Source organism: Acinonyx jubatus, chromosome D3 (genome assembly GCF_027475565.1).
Source record: "Acinonyx jubatus isolate Ajub_Pintada_27869175 chromosome D3, VMU_Ajub_asm_v1.0, whole genome shotgun sequence".
Lineage (NCBI taxonomy): Eukaryota > Metazoa > Chordata > Mammalia > Carnivora > Felidae > Acinonyx > Acinonyx jubatus.
In genome coordinates this window covers 32,033,113-32,056,918 of record NC_069392.1, presented here as the reverse complement: position 1 = coordinate 32,056,918, position 23,806 = coordinate 32,033,113, and the positions used below count along the sequence as shown (strand labels likewise).

Here is a 23,806-nt window from a genome sequence, read left to right as displayed (position 1 = left end):
TAGGAGATAGCAGGACTGAACCATGAACCGCTGATGGCCACATGAAAAATGAATGTACGTTACTGCTCATGAAAGATGAGTTTGCCTGTGAACTCCTGCCTCTGTGTTATTTCGCATATGTTGAACTCATTAAAGCATTGAGGAGCAACCACCAGAACCCTGAGGACACAGCACTTTGCCGCTGATAAGAGATGTGATGGAATGTTCAGCCCTAGAGTGTAAGGGAGGGGAATGTATTATAAGGCTCTGATACTTTTGTGGATGCTGAGACTGTAGACGTTGGAATTTCTCTGAACGTATGGGCGCACATTGTCACATGCATGGTGGTAATGCTGGTGTGTTTGGTGGTGAGAAGAAACAGAGTTTGCAATTCACCACATGAGATCCAGGGTCCTTTCTGGACATCAACAACTCACGCCAAATACAATAATTCCATAGTCTCCCTAGAGCCCCTTCTTTCTGCACGTTTTACCTTCTGTTAATAGTTCTTCCAGGTTCATTTGTGGGGGAGGGGGGAAATGGGCATTGAGGAGGGCACTTGTTGGGATGAGCACTGGGTGTTGTGTGTAAGCGATGAGTCACGGGAATCCACCCCCAAAACCAAAAGCACACTGTATACAATGTATGTGAGCTAACTTGACAATAAATTTTATATATATATATATATATATATATATATATATATATAAAGAAAATGACGGAAGGAAAACTTGGCTCCTTTAATAGAAGAGAGCAGTCACAATGCACCAAAAGTGCCAACCATTTTATTAAAACAGAAATCCCTACGGGGCAGCAGCTCCGTTTCTCATTTTGATGAGTTTATTGTCCAATACCCAGTTTAGTCAGTGGGTATTCAGACTCCAACAACTTCGACTTGTAAAAGCCTGGGAAATTTTTCCATTATTAGCACACTTTTCAGAAAGTGGGGAAAGTTTATATCACGTAGTACTTCAACATCCTGTCTCCAACTATTAAAGTTTGAAGTTCAGTGACATTTGACTGTCTACAAGATTGGTTTTATTTGAATTGGATGCCATCGTGCTATTTAAACTTTTTGTAGATTTATTTGTTGTTAAGCTTGCTGTGGAATCAGACAATATTTTATGCCTGTGTTCTGCCTTTTGCTTATAAAATCTGCTTACATAATAACTTACCCTTGAGATTTAGCTGCTTAGTTCTTTATTTTTTTTGCATAGGAGATTTATTTTTACCAGAAATCTTTTTTTCCCTTTTGACAATATCAAAGAAAAAGATAGTTACAGTACTCAGATAGAAGTTGAAGGCTTTATTTGTTTCATGTACATCAAGAAGCCCCTCAAAATTTTAGTTCCCTGAGCTGAAGAAGGTTTCGGAGGTTTTTTTTTTCTAATTTTCTTTAATGTTTATTTATTTTTGAGAGAGACAGAGAGCATGAACGGGGAAGGGGCAGAAAGAGAGGAGACAGATTCTGAAGCAGGCTCCAGGCTCCAAGCTGTCAGCACAGATCCTAACACGGGGCTTGAACTCATGAACTGAAGGATTATGACCTGAGCCAAAGTCGGCCGCTTAACTGACTGAGCCACCCAGGCACCCCTCATTTTTATGAAGCAAAGAGAAGAGCGAGGTACACGACTGTGGTCTTGTCCAAGGTTATAGCTGTCTTTATCTGTAACTGCTGCAAAACTTGTAGCTGAAATTGTGGGAACATGATGCCATGTTTTGAGGTCTTTTTCTCAGAATGGTTGATGCCATCAATTTGGGCAGTTCTCAGAGTAATTCTTTTGAAAACTGCCTTTGGAAGCCTTGTGTGTTGCCCACTAACGTGTAATGCCTGTTAGGGTTCAGTGGCGGGAGTGATACAAAAGGAAAACAAGGAAAAAGGGCAGAGAGAGAAAGAAAAGGAGGCAAATGCTGGTTTAAGCAAAGAAAACTAGGTTCATTTAAATTATTTTAAACATCAAAACATTGGAAAAATGCATAATAAAAGAAGTCCTAGGTCTATTCTGTATACAGGGTAAATACTTTTAATCAAAAATCTTAATATCAATTATAGTAATGAAAAATCTAAGAAATATATAAAGACATGAACAAAGAAGGAAAACAAAGGTGGTAGAGAATGGAATATCTTTTTAATAATCTTTAAAATTATAGTGGTAATGCATGTTCATTGGAAAAAGGCTAAATCAATAAGAATATAATATATATGTTATATCAGAATATATATTTTTACCCCTATTATATATTCTGATTATTTTATATATTCTGATCCCTCTACCTCGTTGCTATCTGTAATTCAGTTCCTTTCTACCAGAGGTAGCTGAGTCCAATAATAAGTCTCTTTCCAAATATTTTCCCGGTATATTTATACACACATAAGAACACATGTAAGGTCAGAGTAAGGCTAGAAGGATGATGCATATTGCTGAGTGAAAAATCCAGTCCAAAAAGGCTACATACTATATAATTTCATTTTAGAAAAGGAAAAAACTATAAAGATGGTAAATACATCAGTGGTTTCCAGAAGTATGGGGGGAGAGATGGCAGAAGGCTGAATAGGTGAAGCATGGGAAACATTTTAAGGTGGTGAAATTACTCTGTACGACACCATAGTAGTGGGCACATGACACCAATAGCATAAATGGTGAGCCTTAGTGTATGCAAATTTAAAAATAATCAACTTAGAGGTTAGAAGATCCCACCGTGGAATGCGTATGTGGCAAAATAATGTTACAGATGTATGATATAACCTCCCTTAAGGGGATAAGGAGAAAGGTGCCTACTTAAGTAACTTTAGATAGGAGTAGAGATCATAAAACTAGAGACAAAGGGAACTGTACATAAGCACTGTACTCCGGTTGGTGAAGTTGTTCACCATGGAGCTACGTGTTAAAATTCTAAGGCTGCTATAGTGTATACTGGGATTAAATAAGTAAATGCAAGGCAGGTTGGAGACCAGGTTTGTCACTGTTAAAGAGGAAGTTCACAGATAAGCAAGGGCAGAAGGATAGAACCATTTGATAACAGAGTAGAGTTGGAGACATCAGTATGAACTCCCGTGGACTTTAGTGAAGACACAGATGGCTACATACACAAATATGTCCAGATATGTGTATATGCATGAGTAAGTATGCACACAAGTACTTCCTCGCTTTGTCAGCTGAGAGGGCATACAAGCAGTGACACCCCAGTAGAAATTAGCACGTCGAGTGCCCAGCGCTTGGTTTCTAATACCATTCTCAAGCAAAAGGAGCCTTGGAGAAATGGCTCACTCCAGGGTTTGGTCAGGAACTATGAGTCTGGAGCGTCTTATAGTGCCAAAAAATAACAAAGTAAAGGTACTTGTCAAAGGAACACAAGAGCATACTGAAAGAGCTCCCAGTGGTCAAAGCTGGAACAATTTGAGCAACAAAATAAATAAAGCAGTATTGGATTAAAACCATATCTGTGGATATGGCTAGAAATACATATAAAATACATATCCATGAGTCCTTATGGATCTAATAAATGATTTAATAAATAAATACAGAAAAGACAAGTCTTCCCATATGAAAGAATTCCAAATAATACATGTTAATACTAACCCCTCAGGAAGGTAGGGCATAGCCTCCCACCCCTTGAGTGTGGGCTGAACATAGTAACTCCTTTCCAAAGTTTAAAATAGGGAAAGGAGGAAAAGAGCAACTTTACAGTGGAAAAACCTAGCAAACCCTTCTTCAGCTGGTCGGTCAGAGTTAACATCATCAATAATAAATCCTGTTGATGGCATGTATCTTTGATGTGATGTGATGAGAATGACACTTTACCTCTGTGGTCGTCCTCCCCGCAAATCCATAAATCTTGCTGAGCATAGCAAACAAATAAACCAAAATTAAGGGGCATTCTACAGAATGCTTTATCAGGACCCAACACTGTCAAGGTCATCAAAAACAAGAAAAGTCTGAGAAGATGTCGCAATCTGCAGGAGCTTAAGAAGACATGATGACCCACCATGATGCTCTACTCTGGATGGGATTCTAGAACAGAAAAAGGACATTAGGTAAAACTAATGAAACCTGAAAAAAGCATGGACTTTGGTTTTAAAAAATGTTCTAGTATTGTTCATTAGGGGTGACAAATTTAAGATGTTAATAGAGGAAACTGGGGGTGGGGAAACCTCTGTGAAGTCTTTGTAGCTTTTCTGTAAATCTCAAATTATTCTAAAGTTTAAAACTTATTTTAGAATAATCCCCTGCAACATTTTGTCAAATATGGAGAGATATTCTTTATTATTATTAATTTTTTTAAGCTTTTAATTATGTTGAGAGTGGGAGGAAGAGAGAGAGATTGAGAAAGAAAGCAGGGGAGGGGCAGAGATAAAGGGAGAGAGAGAATCTGAAGCAGGCTCCACAGTGCAGAGCCCAACAGCAGTGCTTAAACTCATGAACCATGAGATCATGACCTGAGCCAAAACCAAGAGTCGGTCACTTAACTGACTGAGCCACCCAGGTGCCCCAATATTCTTTATTATTTTTAATGGCTACATAGTATTCCATAACATATATGGATATGCCATGACTTATTTGGATATACCCTGTCATGTTCATTTAGAAAGTTAGTAGCTTTGTCCTATTACTGTCCATGCCCAATAAACATCCTTAAATATGCACATATACAAGAATTTGTCTCTATCAAACACGTAGATTCTAAAGAAGCTTTGAAAAAGTGCCAAAGAAAAAGCTGCATATAAGAAGCAAAGGCTCTGAAAATATTGAGGACTTGAAGACCTTTATGTCACCTTAATGTTGCCTTTATTTTTAGTACATTTTTCCCACAAATTAATGAAACTTGTATTTTTCTACTCCTGTCAAATATGCCATTTCTGGATTTTTAGAGTACTCTGTTTATTTATACCAAGAAATAATACCTAGAAATTAAAATTATTATTATAGGGGCACCTGGATGGCTCAATTGGTTAAGCGTCTGACTTCAGCTCAGCTCAGGTCATGATCTCATAGTGCGTGAGTTCAAGTCACATGTCAGGCTCTGAGCTGACAGCCCAGAGCCTGGAACCTGCTTCAGATTCTGTTTCCTTCCCTCTCTGTCCCATCTCTGCTTGTGTTCTCAATCTCTGTCTCTCTCTCAAAAAATAAAAATTAAAAAAATGAACTCTATTATATGTGTGCATAAGAGTATATGCAAATATGACCACTGATAAGAAGTCAAGCTCACATAAAAATAGTATGGATTATTTATAGTTGTAGACATATGTAGCAAGTGAGCAAATGCTCATGGAAATGATACACACTAATGTCTAGATAGTGTTTGAAGAAGGTGGGGGAGGAGTGAAAGAATAATGGGCAAGGCTTTAGGTACGCCACTAACCTTTTTTTTTTTTTTTTTTGTTTAAATGTGAGAGAAGCAAATATGGCAGAACGCTAATATCTGTTTTATCTAAGCAAGGGGTATCTATGTGTGTTTTATAAATTCTGTCTTTACAACCCAGTTTTTAAAATTTAAAATCATTTTATTTATATGTGGTTTCGTTCAGCCCCTTGCATTGTGGGAAAATTATTATAGGATTCTTCTTCCCTCTGATACTTCAAAAATGGACTTTATCTTGCCTGTATTGGCACCTGTTGAATGCACCTAAACTTATTCCTTTCTCTTTTTCTTTCCTCCAGACACATTGTTCTTTTCAATTTAAGCACGACTATAAGAGAATGAAAACTAACTCAAGGAAAAATTGTATTCCCTCAAGCATTCACCAAAATAGTACACAGCTTTTGGTCTTTTATTCCCACATTTACTGGATAATAGATGGAGCTTTAGTGCCTTCAGTACTGTGTTTGAGTTTTTAACTCTTGATTTCAGCTCAGTTCATGATCTCACGGTTAATGAGTTCACACCCGGCATCCAGCTGGCTGCTGTCAGCATGGAGTACGCTTTGGATCCTCTGTCCCCCTCTCTCTCTCTGTCTCTGCCTCTCCCCCTCTTGCACTCTCTCTCTCTTTAAGAAATAAATAAAACATTAAAAAATGCATCACAGTTCTAAAGGGGATAGGAAAAGAAGTTTCAGGTGGTTTTTGTTAGAACTCTCCAAAATATGCAATAAGTAAATAATTCAAAGTCACATATACAACAGGAAAAATCTGAAAGCTAAAATTGATTATTTTTAATTAAAAGGACAAAAATACTAAGACAAATTACCAGAAACTTCATACCTCTATGAGTGTACTACCATATAATGGACTGGGTGTTCGTAACATTGGCTGCGAGGTCATGAAAGATCTTAAATCTTTTACAAATCTTGGAAAAAAAAGTCATAGCGTGTTCAAAACCATCTTAATTTAAGATGGACTCTATTTACTTAAAAATAGTGACTTATACCACATATAAGAAGCGCACAGATTTCACTGTGGTCCAGTTCCAGAAGTCCATGGAGCTCCTGATCTATTTGGGTTAGATATAGAAGTTAGCTTTCAAGTTTTATCTATGAAAGCTAGCTTAATCCAAATGATCAGGCCTCTGTTTTTTGGCTGTCTTTTGGCTTGTGCTATTTTTAGAAACTTTGGAGTGGAAGGATAGACTCGCCAGCCTATCCTCACTAAATACAAAGTTGCAAAGAGAGATGCTGATCACATCCAACAGGAAGTATGGCAGTGGGTAGTCACCAGGTCCCTGCCTTCTTCTTCACCCATGAGAGCTGATCCCCTTGGTTGGCCGGAGGCCAGCAGATCCTGACCCGGTTCCTTCTGTTCTTTCCAGGTCAGAGATTTAAGCAGGAAGTGCTTTGGGGTGCCAACATTCCATCTACAGTGCTGGATCAGGGAGCTTCTCTTCTAACTAGCTGTCAGACACCCTGATGACATGAAGCACAACAGAAAACATGTGTTAGCGTTTCTTCAACGATTTTAAAGAATCTCTCTCTCTCTCTCTCTCACACACACACACACACACACACACACACACACACACACCCCTATAAGGAAATTTTAGTTATCATCATGGGTTATATTTGTTGTGTTAAGAACATTAATTATATCGGGAAGAAAAGCTCTAAATGTTTATTTTGAAAGATGTGTCTGAGGAAAAGGTTAATTAGAGATGGTCAATCCATAGTGATAGACTACTGACAATATTCGGACAAGGACTTCTGTATACTCTATGTTGCAGATCATTGCAGGTCCACGACTTGTTTGAAGCAGATTTTCAACAAGTTAAATACAGAAATCTATTTAAAGAGAGAAAGCATTTAAAACCTATGTAGCAGTTTGGCATTGCTGTGGCATTCAGGCATGGGATTATTTTCTGTTCATTACTTTTTCTTATATTTTACACATGTATTTGCACGCAATGGATAGGTATTTCCTGAATGGTCCTCATAGATGGTTTGGGAAACAAGTTTTAGAAAGTGATTGAACTTGGCCTGACACCTACTGTCATTATAAAATATGTAACTTTTGATTTTCCCCAAAACACACTTATCGCTAGCACTGCTGTATTTATAATTTGTCATGTAAATCACTTGAAGATGTACAAATAATATGGAGATAGAGTGAAAAGAAAAGAAGAAATGTTCCTGAGGCTCTTTGGTAAGAGTTAAAGGAAGGTGAGCAGGGAGGGATGTAAGGAGAATGTGCATTCATGTCGGGTATATGTTGTCAAGGGTGAGACACACAAGAGAAGAAGGAATCTCAATGAAAATGTTCCTCTGGTGACACATGACCAATGCTCCTGCTGACAACAACCTGGAAAGCTTTTGGGTTGTATCTGAAATGAAGGCAGAAGAGAAAACATGAGCCAAGGACACAATCATTTATTTTTATGCATGGGTTTTTGGAATGGACGTATTTATTATTCTCGTTGTGTTTACAGATTAGTAAATCTATGGTAAAAATCTTCTAAGTAGAGTACCCTACTTCTGGATAGATAGGTAGACAGGTATCATTATGCCAGTATATGTGTGTATGAGCCAGGCTGGTGGTTTCTTTTCAGTATATGAAATTTATTGTCAAATTGGTTTCCATACAACACCCAGTGCTCATCCCAAAAGGTGCCCTCCTCAATACCCATCACCCACCCTCCCCTCCCTCCCACCCCCCATCAACCCTCAGTTTGTTCTCAGTTTTTAAGAGTCTCTTATGCTTTGGCTGGTGTTTAAAAGTTATATAAAGTATACAGGACCAGACTTCCTGCCACAAGGCGAAAACTAGACAACAGATATGAAACAACTGTTTTTGAACACTTCACAGTTGGAAGTATAGGAGTGTGATGCTTGGCAAAAGGGAAACAACCAAGATGAGCTCTGTGATGCCCCCAGCTTTCCACCTTTTAGCATCCACTGCATGTTGTGTTGAATAGTGAACCTAAGAAGAGCACGGTGGTCTTGCTGGGCTGTAGAAAGAGAGAAGCTGAGGGGGCTGAAACTTGCGGTAAAGACTAATGGAAATAAGGAAGCAGGACAGAGAAAGAGCTCTGGAAATCTGCACGGGGTCACCCAGATACTTTAGCTGGATTCTAAGCTGTGCATGCACAGAGTGAGACTCCATGAAACCGGACAAATCAAGACTCCTGGGGGAAGGAACAAATATTGAGAACGTATAAACTCAGTAACTCCTGGAGTTCAGATAGGATTGGGAAAGCATTTTAGTTCTAGCTAGTCAGAATAGAGAGACTGCTGAGTCTAACCATTAAAAGTCTGACTGTTGGAGCACCTGGGTGGTTCAGTTAGTTAAGTGTCTGACTTCAGCTTCAGGTCATGCTCTGGCAGTTTGTGAGTTTGAGCCCCACATTGGGCTCTGCACTGGCGGCATGGAGCCTGCTTGGGATTCTCTCTCTCCCTCTTTCTCTGCCCCTCCCCTGCTCGTGCTCTCTCTCTCTCTCTTTCTCTGTCTCTCTCTCTCTTTCTCTCTCAAAATAAATAAACATTTTTTAATGTATTTTATTTATTTAATGTAACTAGTTAAACTAGTTACACAGTAAAGGCCACTCCACACCCACAGTGATCAAACTTAAGAACAAGCCTGCTAGAATAACACTGATCTGCAAGGAACTTAACTACCTGCCAAAACAAAACTCAACATTCTTTAAAGGAAGACAAACAAATCCAGACACTCAACAATATAAAACTTACAATGTCGGGGATCCAGTTGAAAATTATTAGACATATACAGAATCAAGGAAAAATAATCAATCAAGAAATGACCTAGAAATGACAAGCTCTTTGAAACAGCTCTTCTAATTATTTTCAAGATTAAAGAACATGAACATAAGGAAGACAGAAATGGAATCGTTAAAAAAAAAGAATGAATGTACAAAAAGAACAAATGGAACTGGGAGAGGTTTAAAAAAATACCGTAGATAAAATAAACCCATCAAATGGGCTTAAGAGCGAATTAGATACCACAGAAGAAAAGATCAATAAACTTAAATACAGGGTAATAGAAGCTATTCAAACTGAAACACAAAGAGAGAAAAGAGATCAACAAATTAATAGTTGTAAACAGAACCACAGTGGCCTGTAGGATAGTTTTAAAAGGTTTGATAAAAGTGTAATTGGAGTCTTAGAAAAGTACGAGGACAGAAAAAAAATATTTTCATAAATAATGGTCAAGTGTTCCCCCCAAATGGTGATGTATAGAAACCCACAAATCCAAGAAGTTCCATAAACCTCAATACAAACACAAAAAAAGTTCAACCAACGTGCAATATAATTAAATGTTTTAATACCCATGGCAGAGAAAAATATTAAAAGCGACCCAACACAGTAGGTTGGGTTCAAAATACAGTACCAAATACAGTAGGTTCAAGGCAATAATGATAAGAATTGTCACAGACTTCTTGCCAGAAATGATGTACATCAAAAGGCAATGGGACAACATCTTTAAAATTCTGCAGAAATAAAAAAAAAATTTTTATACCCATCAGTGTATAATTTTGTATTTAAGGATGTAGGTGGAAAAAATAAAATTCAAATAAAGATATTCTTAGAGAAACAATAGACACTATCCAAAACATTACAGGGTGTTTTGCAGACTGCAGAGAAGTGATTCTAGGTAGAAACTTAGAGCTGCAAATATAAAGCTCTGGAAAGGAGATTCCCCTTTTCTCTACCTCTCAATGAATTTTTGTGAAGATATTTTGTCTGAAGCTGAAACGCTTATGTCATGCCCATGAAAGAAGAATCATGGGAGGACAATAGCAGGGAAAAGAGAATACACATTACTGATTCATCACAGATTCAACCACCCTGGAACCATTTACCTTTGGGCTGTTAAGTGAGGTATGGAATCTGATAGAACAGTCGGTGTCAAGTTGATTGGAGAAACGGCCATTTTAAGAGCTTCACACCTGAGTCTTTGGAACTGTTTGCAATGCTTGTGAATACAGCATTAATTTTACATTGATTACGTGAATGAAATGTAAAATGTGTAGTCAATATTTTGAATCACTCTTGAACATGTTTTAGTAAGGCTACTCTTAGGGCCACCCTTATAATTATTCTGAGTATGGGCTGTTCATAAAACTATTGTAGATGCTATAGAAGATGCTAAGAACTGCATGATATTGGCTCTTAAGATACAGTACACAGACATATCAAAGAAGACTAATACTATAAGACATTGTGATCTGTGGTTAAATGAAGACTCTAGATGTTAAATAAACCAAAATGTCAACCACACACAACATTTGAGATGGGTCTAGGGAATGAATGGGATTCATATTGGCAGAGATCAACAGGTCATGAGAGACAGTGGGCAAGGAAGTCCCTCCCAGTGAGAGGAACCAAGAACTTCCAGCAAGAGACTTACTGGTCTGCCGGGCAGGAAGATGTCTCAGTTCATGTCCAGCATCTAGCAGGATTTGATAACAACTACAGCCTGGTGGCTGTAGTGTGTTGTCCATATTCCATGTTTCCAATGGGAGATTTTGCTGTTGTGGTGTTACTGTTCAGTGCAATTTTGCAGAACTATATGAAGTATTTCTTGAACTGTGAGAAATGAGCAAGCATCACATAGGGATCCAGCTGGTGAGTTGTATAACTGGGTAGAATTTTGAAATGGTGTTCCTTGGGGCAGGAAAGGTATGTTCTCAGTGTGAGAAGAAAGTATATATGAATATTTAGATTATAACCTGAATATACCAGCAAGAAACTATTGTCCATTTATTTCTCATTCACATCACCAAATCCAAATATTAGCTATATATACTGCTGTTCAAAAAATAGATATATCATTCCAGCTTGAACTATCTGAGTCTGTATTTTTATACAAGAAAGAAATTAATACCTGTCTGATTTTAAAAGAAATGTACTGACCATATTGCTTGCAATCTGAAACTATTTTACATAGGATATTTGCAAACCCCATTTCAACAATTCTAAGTTGAACTGGCATGAGAAGTATTTCCAAGTCTTACAACTATCATTTCTAATCCTCACGGTATCTTTTCAAGATACGTATTTTCAGGGCGCCTGGGTGGCTCAGTCGGTTGAGCGTCTGGCTCCTGGTTTCGGCTCAGGTCATGATTTCCCAGTTCATGGGATCGAGCCCCACATTGGACTCTGCACTGAAAGCATGGGGCCTGCTTGAGATCCTCTCTCTCTCTTTCAGTCTCTCCCCTGCTTGTACGTGCTCTCTCTCTCTCTCTCTCTAAATAAATAAACATAGAAAATATTTTTTAAAGATACATATTTACTAGCCTCATTTTCCATGTGAAGAAATTGAGGCTCAAAAAAGTTAAAGGCCATATGCAAGGTCACACAGCTGATAATTGAGGCAGGATGTGAGTCTTTACGTATATTCCTGTTCTTTCCATTGAGCCCTATAGCTTTTGATTATTTTCAAGTTTATTATGAGTTCATGCTAAGGCCATTTAATTCAAGGGATTCATTTTATAATCAAAATATTATAGAATATATACCACTGACTCTTCATCACATTTTTTTAACCTTTAAAAATAAACCCACATTGGGGCGCCTGGGTGGCTCAGTCGATTGAGCGACCGACTTCGGCTCAGGTCATGATCTCACGGTTTGTGAGTTCGAGCCCCACACCAGGCTCCGTGCTGACAGCTCAGAGCCTGCTTCTGATTCTGTGTCTCCCTCTCTCTCTGCCCCTCCCCCACTCATGCTCTGTCTCTCTCTGTCTCAGAAATAAACATAAAAAAAATTAAAAATAAAAAATAAACCCACATTTTGTTACCCTTAGACTTATGGTCCTTAGAGTCGGGAAAGAGTAGGCAGAGATGGAAGAAAAAGAAAAGTCAGTTATTTTTAGGCGGTTGATGATTTTCCCCTGAGTTACTTCCACAAGCTTCTTTAGGGTACCCATGTTTGTGTAAAGTGTCAGGTCCCCAAAGACCTTTTCTGGGCAGCTGTGGTTATGGCTGGCTTTATACTCAAAGGCTCTGTGCTTCCCTCTGAACCCCGACTGGTTTACAGAGATGAGGCTTCATCTGTCCCTCTTTGAACTCTACTTGCTGCTTGTTCCTGGATACTCACCTGAGTCAGGTAAGTGTGTACAACTGGTCAGTGATAATGACCGCTGGTTGGCTTCTTGTATTTCGTGAACCTCCACAATACTCAGCATGGGGACTCTCCATAGTGAGCACTGGGACCCTTGGCATCTGCCATCAAACTCCTTAGCAGGGAAGGGGAGAAGTCTGAGTGAGAATAGAAATGGCTGAGCACCCTGGAGTTCTGACAGTGTGAAAATCTTCATCTTGATGGAGCTGCGCGGATTCTTTAGGAAGCCTCCTCCTTTCTGAGCTTGGTTTCTGCCCTACAGCCTGCACTTGGCACGCAGACTCCCTGAGAAATAGCTTCCTCTCCTTCCCTTTCTATTTCTTCCCTCCATTCAGTCCCCCATTTATTTTCATTAAAGGATCTAAGTTTAAAATGCGAAGATTGTTAAAAGATAGTTTCTCCAGACAGTTGCTGCCCCAAAACAGTCATTTTACTCTAGTTGGAAAGAATAGATTCCCTGGTTTCATAAGAGGATTTAAAACCTGCCCAGGCTTCTATCAACCTAACTGTGTACTAATCCATTCTAGTTAGCAGTGTTTATTTAACTGAAGGATATGCCTCCCTGTATCATAAGAGGTCTAGATTATAAAGAGCCCTGAGCTCTGGAGAGGAAAAGGCTAAATAAAAAGTGTGTTGCCCAACCTCACACCCATTAGGATGGCTACTATCAAAAAATAGAAAACAACAAGTGTTGGGAATGATATGGGGAAACTAGAGCCCTTCTGCTCTGTTGGCGGGAATGTAAAATGGCACAGCCATGATGGAAGGTTCGAAGGTTCCTCAAAAAATTGCAGATAGAATTACCATATGATCCAGCAGTCCTACTTCTGTGTATATGTCCAAAAGAATTGAAAGCGAGGACTTGAAGAGGGAATTAATTGTACATGTGTGGTCATAGCAGCATTATTTATAGTTATTTAAAGGGAAAAATGTCCATCTATAAAGAAATGGATAAATAAAATATGGTCTGTACCTACAATGGAATATTCTTCGACCTCAAAAAGGAGGGAAATTACGATGCATGCTACAACATGGATGAACCTTGAGGACATAATGCTCAGTGAAATGAGCCAGACACAAAGGACACATACTACATGATTCCATGTGTATGAGGTACCTAGAGAAGTCATATCCATTGAGACAGAAATTAGAATGGTTAGGTGCCACGAGCTGTGGGAAGGGGGGAATAGGGAGTTATCGTTTAACAGGTACAGAGTTGCAGTTTTGCACGGTGAAATAGTTCTCGAGATTGGTTGCAGAGCACTGCGTGTATAGTTAATATGACTGCACTGGACCCTTAAACATTTAAGATGAAGATTTTTATGTTATGTGTATTTTACCACAAATAAATTGTTTTAAAACGTGGTATTTTTTTCAGTATTACATAGTGTTTTTTGTTTTTGTTTTTGTTTTTTTTTTTGCAAATCGCTGGGTGTGTATATGACTAGCGACCAAACAGATACGGTCTGGAGTGAACCTGAAAACAGGTGGAGTTTTTATAAAGTTGCCAACATGTGTGAATCAGAACAAATATGCTGCCAATTCACATTCACCGAATGCTTTCAGATGTTATGAGTGCTTTGGAGGCAGAGGAAAAAAAGTGCAAAGCAAGTGCTCCCTGGCAGGTGGAGAGGCATTGACAATGAGCCCCCAGAGCCCCAACGGAGCTAAGAGAGTCAGCTGCACACTGGGGCGGGGGAAGAATAACCAAAGGGCTGTGGTCAGACACTTCCTGTAGCTGTGATGTCCTCTTCTAGCAAAAGGCTTGGAATGAATTTTTAGACATAATAAGCTGAGTAAAGTGCAGTTTGGGGGTCTTGAAGGAACCATCCAGGCTGCTCCATATTTTTCTCTTATTGGATATTTGAATCTCTCATTGCTTCTTAATTGGAGAGCTCTTGGGCTGAAAAAAAAGTTACTTCTTGACTATATACATTTAATTATTGATCCATCCAAAAGGTGAAGTTCAAGATTCTTCTTGGCAACCTGTAGGGAACAAAAATAATTATCCGTTCCATATGATGCAAGATACTGTTTAGCGAAAGTGTTCTTGTGATGCCTTTGTTATGCTCTTATTCTGTGTTCTTATTTCCCGGACCGAGGGCACTAAAATCATGGATGGTGTGGCCTAAGCCACAGCAGTGTTTCTCTAAAATTCTAGAATGCACATGTGATATAGTTCCTTTCCATCCTGTCTTTCTCTTTTTCTTTTTCCAAAGCAGGAACTTTGCTATCCCTTAGTCTCTACTTCTCCTATATAACCATGGTCGCCTATGATAACTTTATGGTATAACTTAGTGTTTAGTGCTTTTAATTCAACTCAGTAAGCTTACACTTAACACTTGCTATACACTAGGCACATCCATCAAAGCAAGGTGGCAAAACACATACCCTTTTTTTTTTTAATTTTTTAACATTTATTCATTTTTAAGAGTGAGAGAGACAGAGCATGAGTGGGGGGGGGGGGGGGGGGGCGGGGCAGAGAGGGAGGGAGACACAGATTCCGAAGCAGGCTCCAGGCTTTGAGCTGTCAGCACAGAGCCCGACGCGGGGCTTGAACCTACGGACTGCGAGATCATGACCTGAGCTGAAGTTGAATGTCCAAGCGACTGAGTCACCCAGGCGCCCCCACGTATCCTTTTTTGAAGAAAGTAGAATCGAGCTGGGCAGAGACATAAGCACATAAGCTAACAATAATGCAATAGCAAACCGTGACTACAAATAGTTATTGTGGATACACTGGGAAGGACAAATTTATTCCAGTTAGAAATCATACATTTCCCAGAGGTTGGGTCCCTAGCTCCCAAGAGCTAGGCCTTGATGATATCAAGGCTATCCCACCAAAACAGAAAGGAATAGGAAAAAGAAGCCAAAATGAAGAGGGATGGAGATTGGTTTTGGAGTATTAATTCACATTTACTGTAGAGACCATCTGGGCCAAAAGAAAGAATCAAGAATTGATGCTTTCAGCAAAAACAACTACCATAAATTAGCATGAGGGTTCAGGGGATGGGCTATGGTGGTAATATAATTATGTATTCCTGGGCTATGGTGTTAATATAATTATGTATTCCTGGCCACTGGTATCCTGGGGGACCTCTGCAATAATTTAAGGTGGTTGAGCATACGTGGAAGGAATACATGGATATGTATAGATTATGAGATACGGTTGGGGTGGGGCTTGTCCTGGAGTTGTCCAGAGAGATGTCTGTCTGAGAGTCTGTGAACCCTGCCTGGCCTGCTACCTTGGATTTGCATTGCCAAGGAGTGGACAACGCTTACCTGGCACATACACCTCAATCGTTGATTTGGCAATTCCCCCCAAAAAGTCACAACCACCTGGAAATAACCCTGGTAAAACAAGAAGTAGCAAGACCAAGGGGACCAAGATTTTACGATAACCCCCACATAGTCTAGTGCAGCTTGGGTTGATGGCGTCAGAGAGAAAGGAGAGGAGACCTGGCTGCTAACGCGTGCAATACTTTGCTGGCATTTGGGGGTATTCTCCAGGCAGTGAATGAATAGGAAGTAGGAAGGGGAAGGTGGCATGCTGAACCCGAACCTTCTTGAAGGTTACTCTGGGAATGGTCATGCTGTGGAAGGGAGAGAAACTAGAGACTGCCCTTTACGTAATTGTGCAGGAAGAGAAGCTGAGGACCTGTTCTGTGGACAGGATGTTGGGAGTAAAATAGCAGAGCAAGACTGGCCAGATACCAAGGCAGGAGTGTGTAGCCCAAGGGGCTGATCTGTTTCCACTGGGAACTGACGATCACACAGGAAGCTGTCTCCAGCCGTACTCTGAAAACTAGAAGAGTTTGTGAGATCTTAAGCAGTTGGCATAAAATCTCCAGGAAAATGTCCTTTCTTTGTCCACGTGCTTACACCCTCTGCCCACCCCCAATTCCATTAGGCTTTACAAGGAACTGGATTTTCAGACACTGTGAGCCATCTACCAAATGCACTCCCATCTGTTATTGATAGACCTGGCCTGGGGTCCAAGGATATTCCAAATACACAGAAGATCTGAGAAGCTTTATCTTTCTGCTTCTAAATAAGCAGTAAACAGGAATTCATTACTCCAAAGTTGTGTCCTCATATACTTCTCTGGCAAAGAGACATTTCTGTGGAGAGAGAGATAAAAGATAGTCATTTTTACGTACTTTAATGACTGAGAAACAATACAGATACTTTTATTCAACCAGTTTGAACTAGGGCTACTGCAAGGGCACTAGCAGTTGTGTGGGAATCATCAAGACAGGAGGAAGCTTATAAATATCCAATGATGCTCCCGTAATGAAAAATACGGTGCTCTTCTCACTGTGCCCAGTTTCTCTCTCTTCCCAGCCCAGTCCCACAGCCTGGCCATTATACAGGACTCCTCTTTTCTCTCATTTAGTCATCTCCCCTTTTTGGACTATCTTGACATGCCACATTCTTCTTCCTGACTACCCTTCCCAGACAGAAACAGCCACAGACAGGAAAGGTTTCTGTCACATCTTGCTCTCCCAAAGGAGCATGTCACGTTACATCACTTGCGGTTAGATCAAGAGTCACTTCCTGGAGGCAAGGCCCTCCGGTTTCACTTTTCTTTGTATCATCAGTACTACGAAGCAATTCTGGATTATGTGAGGTTCCCAATAAAAAGCTAATAAGCAAGTCAAATAACAGTTGGATGTTGCACAGCCTCCTAGAATTTTAGCACCAGACAGGATGTGAAACTTGAAGTACAAACTTCCCATCTTGTATAGGAATTTTTTTCTATAGGAGCTAGCCTACTTAAATAAAAAAAAATTCTTTCTTTCTTGCAAGAAAAGAGAACTCTTAGGTCTTAATGATATTTCCATAGCTCTGTTAGAAAAAGTTCCTTACAAGTACAACAGTCAGTCATTCTGTAGCTTGTATCCATGTCTGTTAGTCTGTACTCATTGTACAAAACGTGAGACTGATTCTCAATATTCTTATAAAATGTGCAAAATCGGTTTGGAATAAACTATGATATCAACAGTAAGGTGTGGGGTCTCGATGTGATACCAAGTCTTTTAGGAGGCACGTGGTTCAGTTTACAGACAGCTGCAGAAATTCCTACAGACTTTCTGATGGGGCAAGACAGGTATTTGGAAACTGATGATCGAGGAGGTCATTTCTAGCACGTGTGCTAGCTGTGGGACAAGAAGACGAGAGACTTGGGGGCTGAAACCTACCGCTTTGTTAAAACAGAGACTTTCAGCTAACAATTGATTCTAAATCTAAACACTTTCAGTTCTGTGCACTGTATACAAGAAATTGACGTTTTAATCTGGGACTGCAAAAACAATTTCCCAGTGTTCTACCACTCTAAGAGGGACATAAGTTTTGTTAGCAGGAAATTTTCTTTCTAATGCTAACTATAAAAAAATCTGCCTAGACTTGGGAAGAAAAGACCTATAGGAAGAGCAAATTCTAGTTAACTTATTTTTTTCTGATAAAATTGAAGAAAGTTTAGTTTCTATTTAGCTTTCTTTAAAATCTATGTCAAACAATTCACTAATACGACACTAGCCTCATAAGAGAAAACAGTAATAGCCCTGAGAGGTTTTCCAAGTGGTTTTACAAGTGATGGGCATGCAGTCCTTGAAGAGCTTATAACTGAATGAAGAATGTAACTTAAAAATTAAAGGAAGTTCACATATGAAAGATACAAACAGTAGAAAGACATGAGACTCACTTTTTGTGTTTTTTTAATGGTTATTTATTTATTTTGAGAGGGAGAGCTCACGTGAGCAGAGGGAGGGGCAGAGAGCAAGAGAGGGAGAGAGAATCCCAAGCAGGCTCCATGCTTTCATCACAGAGCCCAATGGCGGGGCTTGATCTCATGAACCGTGAGATCATGACTTGAGCCAAAATCAAGGACATTTAACCGACAGAGCCACCCAGGCACCGAGAGAGATACGAGACTCATTTCATGTAAAAGTTTTATTCACTTTGTAAAATCCTTTCTTAGAAAAAGTCCATATAAAGTGAATTTCTAAATGAATCATGTCTATATAATTTCCTAATATCTAATCAGATTCATTCTGTTATATAGTAGAAATAACATAAAATCATTTCAAAATTTAATAAGCCTCATAAAGTTATATTTCAAAATAAAGAATTAATTATAAGGCTTTAAGATAAATTGCCCATAAATAAAATTTGACAGAAATGTATCTTCCAGAAACTCTAGTATATAATAATCTGGCTTTTATGACTGAATCACAGAACTGAGTCCAATTCAATATTTGCCCAAAAACATCAGCATTAGCTGAAGAGCTAATGCTAAATCCTGCTAAAAACAAAATAAGTGCTCATTTAGCTGAACTTAGTAACATGTTACCACATACTTGACATTTCAGTAATGCGGGGATTTAATAGGGTTCAATGGCAATTAAAATGTAAATTTCTAGGGGCACCTGGGTGGCTCAGTCAGCTGAGCATCCGACTTCGATTCAGGTCATGATCTTGTGCTTCGTGAGTTCGAGCCCCACACTGGGCTCACCGCTGTCAACCTGTCAATGCAGAGTCCTTCTCAGATCTTCTGTCCCCCTCTGTCCCATCCCCACTTGCACTCTCCCAAAAATAAATAATATCTTTTAAATGTAAATTTTTAAAAGGAGCAAGGACTTAGATTAATGGTATTAATATTACATAGTATTGGATTAGATAGTATTAGATTTTTCAACCAGTATGAAAACAATATTGGCATCGATTTTGCACACATGCACACATACTAACACACACACACACTCATATATATATATGTGTGTATATATATATGATTTCCGGATGTATATTTTATATGTATATTATGTACATGCATACGTATGTCATTTAAAGATGTAGTTGTATAGGGGGACCTGGGTGGTTCAGTTGGTTAAGTGTCCGACTTCATCTCAGGTCATGATCTCACGGTCCGTGGGTTCAAGACCCACGTCGGGCTCTGTGCTAACAACCCAGAGCCTGGAGCTTGCTTTGGATTCTGTGTCTCCCTCTCTCTCTGCCCCTCCCCTGCTCCTGGTCTGTCTCTCTCTCAAAAAACAAAACAAAAAAAAAACATTAAAAAAATTGAAACTAACAAAGATGTAGTTGTATATATAAGAGTAATGAAATATCTAGAGTAGGATGGATTAACCTAGGACTAGCTCATGAGTATATTAAAAACAAGATTTTTTTTTTAATTTTTCATAATGTTTATTTATTCTTGAGAGAGAGACAGAGCTCGAGCAGGGGAGGGGCGGAGAGAGAGGGAGACACAGAATCTGAAGCAGGTTCCAGGCTCTGAGCTGTCAGCACAGAGCCGGACGCAGGGCTCGAACCCACAGACTGTGAGATCATGACCTGAGCCAAAGTCGGACACTCAACCGGCTGAGCCACCCTGGCGCCCCCCAAAACCTGCTTTTATTTTATGTTAGGGACATATAGTTTATTGTATTTTTCTGATGTTTTTCTTTGTTTTTAAACAGGTTGTTTGGTATCAAATCAGTCATTCAAACGGACTGTTCCAGCACGTGGAAGATCGTAGCAAACCCAGACCTGTCATGGTATCACCATGCCAACCCCATAGTCCTGCTGGTGATGTACTATACGCTGGCAACTCTGATCCGCATCTGGCTGCAGGAACCCCTTGTAAGAATAAAAGGGTTTTGGTGATCTGATATGCCAAAGAACCTGGAAACTCCAGGAGAAGTGGTTCATTCCTACTAACTACTGAGCGGTCAAGGCTATATTCCAAAACAACTGGAGTGTTCTAGTTCTGGTGCCTTATTTCAGCACAGAGCACTATGCAAATGCAAGTGCTCTCATAACAAAGCCTGGTCTCTTCAATACATCACCACGTGCTGCTGAGAATGGTCCCTGGTGAGGAGAATGGAACACATTTGCATTGAGCACTTAATGCCATACGATGGTGTCCATAGACATTATCTCACTGAATTCACTGCATAACTCTGAAAGAATTAGAATAGTATCATACCCATCTTGGTACGGGTATGGAGGTTAGAGAGGTCCATTGGTCTGAGCGGTAGAAATCAGAGTCAAACTCATGTTTGACAGCAAAGCGAGAGCTTCAGTGACTACACAGCCTGTTATCATGGTGACTGGAGTTTCAGAAACTTCTCTGACCTCTAACGTCTGAGGATGGGATAGGGACACCCCAGCTCTCAGCGGGTCCTGTAGCCTTCTGAGTACCCCCACTGTGAGGCATGGGGACTTGGGGGTCTCCTTCAGGCACGACAGAGGAGTGATTTATTCCTGTGAGGTATTAACAAGGGCAAAGCACTTTTGAGGGCAGGACCAGAGAGTCTGGGTAGCTTCTCTCTTTTCCTTTTTTGGTGACAGAAAACTTCAGCCCCTTTCATCTTTCCCCATAATTGACTATAAGAAGCTCAGTGGTAAGGGAGCTTGTTGGCACATGAGGGAGGAAAGTAGTGTAGACAACGATGGTCACACCTCTCATCCAGCACCTTCTGGGGGGCGGGGGGAGCTCACTGACTGGAAGCCCATCTGCGTGAAGTCACGCCTCCTCTCCCGTCACTTCTGGGTTAGGGCCTTTTCTGTGTTCACACCCACAAGACTGTATCTACACATCCATTCAGTTCATCTGACAGGCAGACAGCAAATATTTATTGAAAGCCAACGCTCTCAGACATGAAGCTGGGGGCCAGGGATAGAGCATTGCCCTAGGCAAGGTGCCCTGGGGGAACTGGACGTTCCAGAAGAGAAAAAGCAGTCCAAACAAGTAAGTGGGATCCAAGTCACATAGCACAGTGGAACTGGGTGAGACGCGTGTCTCGTCCGTCCCCAGCAGAACTGCTACCTGCAGAAATGGGGCGCTGTCCTGTGCCCCACTGGTGATCCATTGTCCCCACTGGGCAGGCAGACCCAAGGGCCACAGAGGCAGCCTTGTTCACAGGATTCTCATATGGTGTCTTTCTTTGGGCCATTGATAGCAGCTTCATGTAACAAAATGTTTTCTGGGGTCATAAGGAATCCCCATCATTTTATGGTCACAGTTTCCTCCAGTTCTCAAAGTTTGAGTGTGCCAGTAAAATGCTCTCAAGTGAAGTCATTGTGTTCATTTCGTCCACAAACACACAGAAGGTAAAGGGTGTGCACATTGCACAAATGAAAGTGGATACAAAAGAAATTAAAATATGTTACGGGGATGGCCTCTGAACAGTGTCCTATGAGGGATGGAAATTAAGGCATTCAAGTTAATAAGAGTCACAGGTGTCCTTCACTTTCTCTGGGGGGTATCTCAGCACCCCCAGCATGCCAGGAGCATGTGACCCCTGTTGTCATGCTTCCATAGTGGGTGAAGGCCACATTATAGTCCCATAGGCCCAAGAGACATTTGGCTTCCTCAGCCTTGGGCCATCTGGGGATGAAGGAAGGTAGAGTTAATAGAAAGATTACAGACCACAGTGTCTAGAAGGGTGTGTGGAGAACAGGGCCTAATTCATACCAGTGTCAACATTTCAAGGGGCCTATATTTTAAATGTGCTGGGACACAGCACTTTGTCATTGAGGCACTGATGGAAGGCAGGTGGCTGGTTATATCATAGTTCCAGATGACCTGGCACCCTTCATGAAAAATGTCAGCTATCAAATGTGAGTCCTGAGGTAAAAGTCTATGATGCATGTTTGAGAGAGAGACAGAGAGAGAGAGAGACAGAGAGAGAGAGAGAGAGACAGAAACAGAAACAGGTGTCGAGAGTTAAATAATATATGGGCTCCCACCAGGGCATTTGGGTGCTCCCCATGGCTACTCTACCCTGGCACACTAGAACCAGGAAATTGGGCACTAAGGCTAAGTTCCCTTCCTGCCCTCCGGTGTCAACGGTGTGGTAAAGCCCTTTTTTGGAGCACTTTTGTTCAGAAACCATACAAAAGCACCCAGTGTATTCTGCCCCTTACACTCTCTCCATCATCATCTCTTCTAGACCAATTGCCTAATTTAGGCCAGTGTCCCATAAGGCAAGGTGACAGTTTTGTGCATTAGATATGTTCTTCCTTACTCATGTGTATAAGCTCTAGATGATTCCACCTTTAATAAATTTCTTCTTAATTAAAGATTGTCCATGGATGGCTTACACAGTTCATTGAGCACTTTTTTGGAAGTTCTTCCTTTAAGAACCCTGTACATAGCTGCCTTCTACTACAGTTTGGAATACACAGCGAGAAGCTGTGGCTATTTAACATTGAAGCGTATCTCTGTGATTCATGGGGCCTAGGAGGGATCAGGAACATTTAACATTGATGTGCTTAGCATTTACAGGGTGGTATTGGTGTCATGCCCAAAGCGTCTTGATAAAACCCCACATATTGTATACATTAACTTAAAAACTGGAGCAAAGACGAAAAGCTCTCTCTGGGTCACCCAAGCCACAGAGGGAACTGCTCCAGGAAGCAGAGCTGGCCCTGTGGGTTATTCTGTGTCTTAGGTGCAGGATGACAGGACCAAAGAAGAGGACAGAACCCTGGCTTGTAGCCCCATCCAAATAACAGCTGAGAGGAGGCGAAGCCTGTGGTATGCCACACAGTACCCAACGGATGAGAGAAAAGTAAGCCACAAGAAATCAGTTTCTGTTTTCCTGACTAATTTTGCTACTTTTGTCTTAATGTTGCTGAACATGAGCCATGTATCACGTGCAAAGTCAGATTGCTCATAGTTTATAGAAATAGTTTGATTTTGATGTCTCGAGAGCAGAGCGCTCTATTCAGAGAGGAGAACCCAGTGCTTCTGAAGGAAATACATGGTTCCATAATACCCCATGAGAACACCATTTCATATTGCAGCACTTTCTACTGAAGTCTCTTAATCCTAAAAAGAAAGATTGTTCTTAATTTAAAAAAAAAAAAGCTTTGTATTTTAAACTAACAAAATATAACAAAGCAACCCAACTGGCAGGGAAAGTGTTAGTGTTGAAATACGTTGCAGAAAATGATTTCACTCTATCGGGTAGCCGGCCCCAATAATAACTCAAGTAACCACTTAGAGAAGAACAAAACTGTCGATACGAATATGATTAAGTATCTCCTACCACTCTGAGGCAACAGTATGGGTTGATGAGGAAAAGTGAGTCACAATGGGTAATTCATGTAACCTTTTGATTATTTATTGACCATTTTGAACTCAACTCAGCGCCATATTGACTTGTTAAAAATTGCCCATTTGTAACGTGGTAATGACAAACACAAAGCATTTACTTCCTGGCATGTTAGAGAATTGAGGAGTAGATTCTCTGATGTATTTGGTGGCAGGCTAGTTTCCCTAAGGCACATGGTCTTATTCTAAGCATGGCTGTC

At 40.3% G+C, this 23,806-nt stretch overlaps 1 protein-coding gene across 7 annotated transcripts in view; it reads left to right on the top strand.

Moving 5' to 3' along the window:
* The window catches only part of LOC106989609 (piezo-type mechanosensitive ion channel component 2), a 462,833-nt gene that overhangs the window by 311,815 nt on the left and 127,212 nt on the right, over nt 1-23,806 (top strand). For all 7 annotated transcript variants that reach the window (XR_008291831.1, XM_053206463.1, XM_053206461.1 and 4 more), the window contains exons 8-9: nt 19,963-20,125; nt 22,942-23,061. Coding sequence is in view for 6 of the 7 variants with exons in the window: in XM_053206463.1 (XP_053062438.1) it covers nt 19,963-20,125; nt 22,942-23,061 (283 nt within the window). In the remaining variant the exon portion in view is untranslated. The remainder of the gene's footprint in view (nt 1-19,962; nt 20,126-22,941; nt 23,062-23,806) is intronic.